The following is a 7,535-nucleotide window of genomic DNA, read 5'->3' on the forward strand; positions in this document are numbered from 1 at the left end:
TTTTTTAGAACGATGAGCTTTGTAAAAATCGATGCGTTTCAGAAAGGCGGGGCATAGAGGAGAAACAATAATGTACAGTATGTGGAAAATAATGTGTTTTTTTAACCTTAAACACATTTCATTACACCAAATACACCAAATAATATTATTTTTTAGCAACGTCATATGACCCCTTTAAAAAATGTATTTATCATTGAATGAATAATTCAAGAGATTCGTTCAAAAAAGCTGATTCATCCAGTAATGAAACAAGGGAAGTATTTACGAGTGAGTCATTGAATCATTAATTCAAACCACTTTTTCATCATTTTAATACAAAAAATTGGTGTATTAAATATATTTTGAATACATATTAAAATGTTTAATAATTCATTCAAATTAAACACTTTTAAATAGACTGCAGCAATAATATTTTGTCACACCTTTATAAAAGTTAAGACACGCCCTCCTAAAACGCCTCGTTTAAACACATGTCCCACATATCTACGTCCCTGTGTGGGAAGATTTGCATAACACCGCCCAAATGTTCACGCAAAGAAAGAAGGCGTAACTTTTATTCTCGCTGTAGTATTGCTGCCACCGCCGCCGCCATGTCGTGAAGGCACTGTGTGCTTCATTGTGAAAGCAAAACTACTTTGTTTGGCCTTCCAAAAGAGGACATAATGTTTCTATAAAGTGGGACAGTTCCAACTTTGCAAGGACAGTCTGGCGCTTCTGACTCACAGCCTGTAAGTACGTTTTTTGGTGTATTAAATATATTTTGAATACATATTAAAATGTTTAATAATTCATTCAAATTAAACACTTTTAAATAGACTGCAGCAATAATATTTTGTCACACATGATTTTGTTTAGTTCAGAATCGTAGGAGACGTGATCTCTATTTGAGACAAAAAATCGTAATTCTCAATTTATCCAGAATCGTGCAGCTCTATCCCATGCTGTCATTTTTGTTGTGTATTTATTTTGTTATTGAGAGGAAAGAGCGAAGCATATATTTACACATTTGTCTAAACGCCATTCTCAGCATCGGGATGTTCACTAACAGTAAACAGCTGCTTGATTATATCGAACTTCTTTTCACCCCTAAGCAAAGAACGAAAAAGAACTTCACCATGAGTATATCGGGACCTGTGCACATGACAGCATTTTTTCTTTATTTGTAGTTTTGTACAATTTTTCCACACTCTGCTGGTTCAGATTTGTTTGCAATTCTTATAAGCATGTCTTCAATTGGATTGCAGCTGGGTGGCCTGAATTACAGGTTTGTGCTACAGCGCCACACTGGTCAAACTGCATTATTGCAGGCCCTTACATTGGGTCATATGAGATCAATCAACTATTCAACAACAAAAATATTTGTCAACAACTTTTTATTTATTTATTGTCGACTAATCATTTTAGCCCTATTCAGTAGACACATTCACCACAATGTTCGCAGTGGTTACAATATTAATAGACAGTACCGGGGTAGGAGCACCATTTAAAGCAGTGGTTCTCAACCAATGGGCCAGGGCTAACTATGAGGCCTAAACAAATTTCCAAGGGAGCCACAGGATAACTTAAAATATGCAAATGAATAAGTTAATACGTTGTTATTAATATATTTAAATAATCTTAACTAAATATTCTCTCATATTTATTTTTATTTTCTCATATTGTCTTTTGATTTTACCTTAATTTTTTATTGAAGAACAGAGTTCTGGAAAATAGAACAGAAATTCTTGAATCGCTAAGTCAATCATGGTTAATGCAATATATTACATAAATTATTCACTTTAATTAATTGAATATTTGAATAAAAAGTTTGAATACAAGCAGCTTTTCATGATTACTGCAGAAATACCAGAAATATCCGCATATACAGTGGGGCCTCATATGGGGGGATGGATTGGGTGCTGTTTAGAGAGTCTCTGAGGAGATGCGGAGGTGAATTACAGATAAGCCTGGGCCATAACTGTATTGCAAGGGTGTGTCTGAGATGGATGGTAGGTTGTGAAGGTGCTGAGGGAATGAAACGGTGCCAGTTTAAGTTTGAGCAGTAAAGGTTATGAGAAGTGGCAGGTGTTATTTCTCATCTGTGGTTTGTTGTGTGCATGCTTCTGGCTTAGGCTCTGATCAGGACTGAGGGGGAGCTGTGGGATCATAAATCTAAAGGCAGAAGAGAGCACTGGAGCACAACAGGAGCAGGACGAGTGCTTGTAAATGTTCACAAATACATAACTACTCGCAGCAAATTCAGTCTTTGGACAAAGTCACCCTGCTGCCTTCCACTCAGCACACAGAAACGGTGTTTCACCTTGCATGTTTCTTAATCACTGTAACGTGTCAATAACTTTAAGAACTACCGCAAAGTTAAAAAAATTGAAAACATTAGATAAAACATGAGAAAATCGATTTTTGAAATTTGTAAATCAATGCGAATCATTAGAAGATTTGCAATTCATACCGACTAGATATGAATTGCAATTCATGTACATAAATTTTTTTTCTCCCCCATTTTATTTACTCACCCATATACTGTGCAAAAACTTTCAATGAACAACAAACAACATTTCAGTCTTTTTCTGATATCAGAAGAGCTGGAATATAGCGCTCAGGTAATATGGACCTATTTTTTTTTTTTTTACTTTTTTTCTCATTTTGTAGCTCGACAACCTGAGAATTAAATTCTAAGTCATTCATACAGGTTTGCTATGACATTAGGGTGAGTAAATGCTATTAATTAATAGTATACATTTCAAAGCCGCTCATCTAAAAGCATTAAATACATGTCCCATATTTCATGTATAACTCTAATAAACATTAAGTCTTTGAAAGAAGTAAGGGTAGCAATGTATGTCTTTGTATCCACTAGGCCAGTCTTTCATATTGATCGATGTCCATTCAGCAATTCAACAGATTATAAATCAGCCTGTGGGTCCTGCAAACCCCTCTAAGTTATAAAGCACTCTGCACACTAATAATGAGATTTCCATTGAACCAAGTGCATTGGTGGATTAAGAGCCTATCATTCTATTGATTGAATGAAATTTTTTCATCCTGATCTAATAGTATGCTTAAATAGTATGCATTTTGATTGCATGTGGTAAAGAAAAACAACAAACAAATTGACCATACAAAAGCAATTCTTATGGCTGCCTGATTGTTTTCTTGAAATAATCCAAGGAGGGGAAATCATTCTAAAACCTAAAGGGTGTGTTTGTGTGTTGTGTATGTAAAGAGTGATGCACACACAGTTATAACAAACGGCATGGTAGAATCTGGACAACGAGGTGATCGACAACACAGCAAATGTTAAAATATGTGAACTGATCAGGAAGTCTAGATTCCAAGACCAGGACCTACCTTCATTGGGGAGATATGTGCATGTGCCACATAACCGTGGACGTTCTCAATCTGGGAGAGGTTCTTCTCAGCCACTTGAACCAGCTCTGGCCCAGGAGCCTCATCAGTGAACTGGGGCGAGCTCTGCTCCTGTGGAGATCCTGTGTCTTCATCATGGTGTCTGTACTTCTGCAGAGAACAACAGGGACCAGTCAGACAAGATGAGATGAATACCATGTTGTAAGGAGATTTGAGACCTTTTGAGGTCTTATTTTCCCTTTGACACCTGCTTGGTTTGTACTGATGGTTTCTGCTTGGTTTGAACTGCAGTCACAAAAACCCTATATTCCAAAACCCAATAAGAATCCTACAGAGGCAGAATTTTAAGCCACATGTCAGATGTGAAAGTTGTTCCAAAAGGTAGGTTACTTAATTATGCTGCTTGTCAGAGAAGGCAATCCCAATATGCATTATGACAAAAAAATAATTCCAAATGTTAAGAGAAATATTCTAAGCTTATTTCATTCAAAACCCAGAAGTTACAATAAAAAAAAGTTTTAAAAAAAAGTTTAAAAATAGTTTGGGGATTGTTAGGGTGCTGCCTTAGAAGTCTACAAAGTAGGCAGCAAGGCATCTCACTAAGTTTTGGAACAGAGCTTAGATATCTGAGACATGTAGCCTATAGACAATCATAAACATGAAATTTGGAAGACGTTAAAAACTGGAGGTTTATGTTTTAGTTCATTGTAGTAACCAGTAGTCAGGATTGATTGGGGGATGGCAGATAATTTAATACTAAAATTTATGGAAAGCTTTGACTGAAAGAAGAGATGCATTGAAGTGTTTGGTTAAAGGACTGTAAGGAAAGTGTCAGCAAGCTCATGTTCAGCTGATACAAATACTTATGGCCTTATCTGTAAACCTGGATATGACCTGAAAGTGAACATACTAAAAACACAAATAAGATTTGAGAACTGCAGTGAAGGAGAGACTTTAAGGGTAATAAGGACTTGCATTCAGAAGACTTAGGATAACCAGGACGACTTAGACCCAATGATGAGCCTAATATAAAGTTGTATAGACATTTTAGAGCCTGAAACATCCTGATGCTGTATGATTTCTTTGCAAGGGAAAAAGCAGCATCAGCATTCTTCAAAGGTGTTCCAAAAAGGTCACTTAATATTAAGCATTATCACTGTGTCTGGATAGAATGGTTTGGGGGAAAACAAAATCATCCAATTTTGAAGCAATATAAGGAAGTAAATAATTTATACTCCCTCATTTTTTATTTTTAGGTGAACATTACACAATATACTTTTTGAAGTATCATATATGATGTAACCAACTATACTTATCCACATTTTAATTCTAGAAACAGAAAGCTCTCAAACCATACATACCCTTGCACTACAGTAGTGCTTTCACATGACAATGAATGGGGTTCCCTTCCTCTAAAATAAACAGTGGTACATGCTTACACAAAAAGGTAGCTGATGAGCGGTTTCCACACAGGCGGAGGATGGCCACAGTTGCTATGGCAACAGGTTTATCAGATACAGACTACTTCTTAATATAGGTAAGCCAGTGATTCAAGCAGCCTTATGTAACGTTAACACAAGGCTCAATTGTACTGGTTTACCCACTTAGATTTATGCATTTGCATAAAAAAAGTAATTAGGAATTGACACTGAAAAGTGTTTGCCTTTCTTCCCATTAAGCAAGTATAAGATAAATTTTATATATCATCCACAATATGTTTTGGAAAATGTAATAATGGGCTTTGAGGTCGACCTAGATAATCATCTTAACTCTCTCCACATAATCATTGCATTTGCTTATTAAAAATCATCTGTCCATCAGACAGTTATCATCATATTCTTAAACATAATTTCCTCTGCTATCACTTATCTGTGCAAACTGTGCACATACATTACTTCCTCCCTCATGGTCAAAGACTCAAACCCAAATAAAGACATTATGTCAAGAAATGAAATGTGTTGTCCATTTATTAGAGATTTTAACTGAGATGAACATAGGCCTGAGAGAGTATCCAGAAATACACAATGTATAACAACAGATTTTCAAACCAGAGTTCAGGGACCCCCATGGGACCACAAGAGGGCGTTGTGGGTTCCATATAATTTTTTTGGGATATTTTAAAGCCTTAAATTTAGATTTTTTTTTTTCATTTCACATATTTATGGAACATTATTTCACATCTTTATGTTATCATGCTTTGAGTATACATTATTTTCTACACATAAAAAACCTAAGCTGTCTTTATATTTTAGGAAGGGGGTTCTCCTGGTATCAAAATGTTTGAAAGGACGTAATTGTGCTCGTTTTGTTAAAAGTACTTTCAAGATTACAGTATGCATGTACATAAATTCCAGAAAATTTTAATATTTACATGAAATACATAAATATTTACATTTGAGCTTAACTGTAAGTTACTTTATAATTTGGCAGCAACATTTAGGATGGAATTTCTAAACAGTTTTTCTAAACATACTGCTCAACCACCTATAACTGCTGTGTTTCGTTGAACTGACAGTAAGCAATCCAATTACACAATACACTGTGACTAAGCCTTGTCAACATTCAAGTCACAGAGGTGTCCAAAGACTAGTGCTGGGTATCGAGTTCGATAATTTTTAGGTACCGACCGTATTTGCCTCGATACCATCGAGTATCAAAAAACATCTCGTCGTTCGATACCAATTTCAATACCTAAGGGGTTAATCTCATCAACGTCAGTGAGCCAATAAGCCTGCAGCACTAGGTGTGTTCAACTAGAAGCGCGCAGCGCAGACAGTGTTGCCAGATTGGGCGGTTTTGAATTTGATTGTGAGGGTAAAAATTGGCTTGTGCGGGTAGACAAAATTTGGGCTGGTTTGGGGTCAGTTTGGCGGCTTTCAAACACATAAATTGTACAGGCTAATTGGTTAACATTAGGGATGCACCGATACCGATACTGGTATCGGTATCGGGCCCGATACTGAGCTCCTGTACTCGTACTCGTTAAAATGCCCCGATACCAAACGCCGATACCACACAGCATGTGATAAGGGCCATATTCAGACAAAGAAACACTGACAACAGAACAACAGACAGCAGAAAGGAGTTAAGGATGTCTACTACGAAGTATATGTATGCAATGAATATAAAACAATCAGTATTATTGCCTGTATAGCTGATTTGCGCCAGCTGTGAAGCTGGTTGACAGCATGCCCAGGAGACTATATGCTGTCATTAAGGCTAAGGGTTGCCCGACTAAGTATTGATAGTTGTGTAAATACTGTCATACTAACAGCTGTCTAATTTTTGGTTGATTGTAATTATTACATACCTTTCTACCAAAGTTATCTAACATTATCAAGCTGAATTTGTTCTGACACAGTTTAACTCGGAGTTCTTGTTATATTTTATTACCATTTTCTAAACTATAGCGAATAAACTGTGATAATGTGAGAAATGTTGAAGGTGTCTGAATAAATTTTGTTTTGACTGTATCTATTTGATAAATGAAGTTAACCAACTAACATTATACATACTCTTTTGGTTTTTGTACCCAATATTTAAAAAATTTACAAATGCAATAAAAATATTGGTATCGGTACTCGGTATCGGCAAGTACCAAAAATAAAAGTATCGGTATCGGGCGAGTACTGGAAAAAGTGGTATCGGTGCATCCCTAGTTAACATACAAGCCCAAGTATGCATATACTGCATCCAATCAGTCATCACGAGGTTATAAACACACGCACACTGCAAAGACGACTGGTGCTGATGTTGACGTTGTGGCCGCACTTTTAGCCAATCACTAGGGATCAGCAGACATACGTGGTGATTCATGAGTGATGGGTTTTTAGTGTGATAACGGATCTGATTTTGAATGTATAACTGTATGAGTGATCATAAAGCCTAAATATAAATTACATGGTAAAGAGTGGGAGAGTGTTTTAACTCTCAAAACGTGAATTACACCTGTTGAGGGAGAGATGACACGAATCTCTAATATCACTGCAACTCCGAAATCAGAGCACAGTTAAAATATTTAAAGGGGTCATATGATGTTGCTAAAAAGAACATTATTTTGTGTATTTGGTGTAATGAAATGTGTTTATGCGGTTTAAGGTTCAAAAAACACATTATTTTCCACATACTGTACATTATTGTTTCTCCTCTATGTCCCGCCTTTCTGAAAC

General features: G+C 36.2%; 1 protein-coding gene across 11 annotated transcripts in view; it reads right to left on the reverse strand.

Moving 5' to 3' along the window:
• dlg1b (discs large MAGUK scaffold protein 1b) overlaps positions 1-7,535 on the reverse strand; it is a 140,420-nt gene that overhangs the window by 80,696 nt on the left and 52,189 nt on the right. For all 11 annotated transcript variants that reach the window (XM_016508552.1, XM_016508551.1, XM_016508553.1 and 8 more), the window contains one exon: positions 3,349-3,516. In XM_016508552.1, coding sequence (XP_016364038.1) covers positions 3,349-3,516 — 168 coding nt within the window. The remainder of the gene's footprint in view (positions 1-3,348; positions 3,517-7,535) is intronic.

Source organism: Sinocyclocheilus rhinocerous, unplaced genomic scaffold (genome assembly GCF_001515625.1).
Source record: "Sinocyclocheilus rhinocerous isolate Xijiao unplaced genomic scaffold, SAMN03320098_v1.1 scaffold2279, whole genome shotgun sequence".
NCBI classification, from domain to species: Eukaryota; Metazoa; Chordata; class Actinopteri; order Cypriniformes; family Cyprinidae; genus Sinocyclocheilus; species Sinocyclocheilus rhinocerous.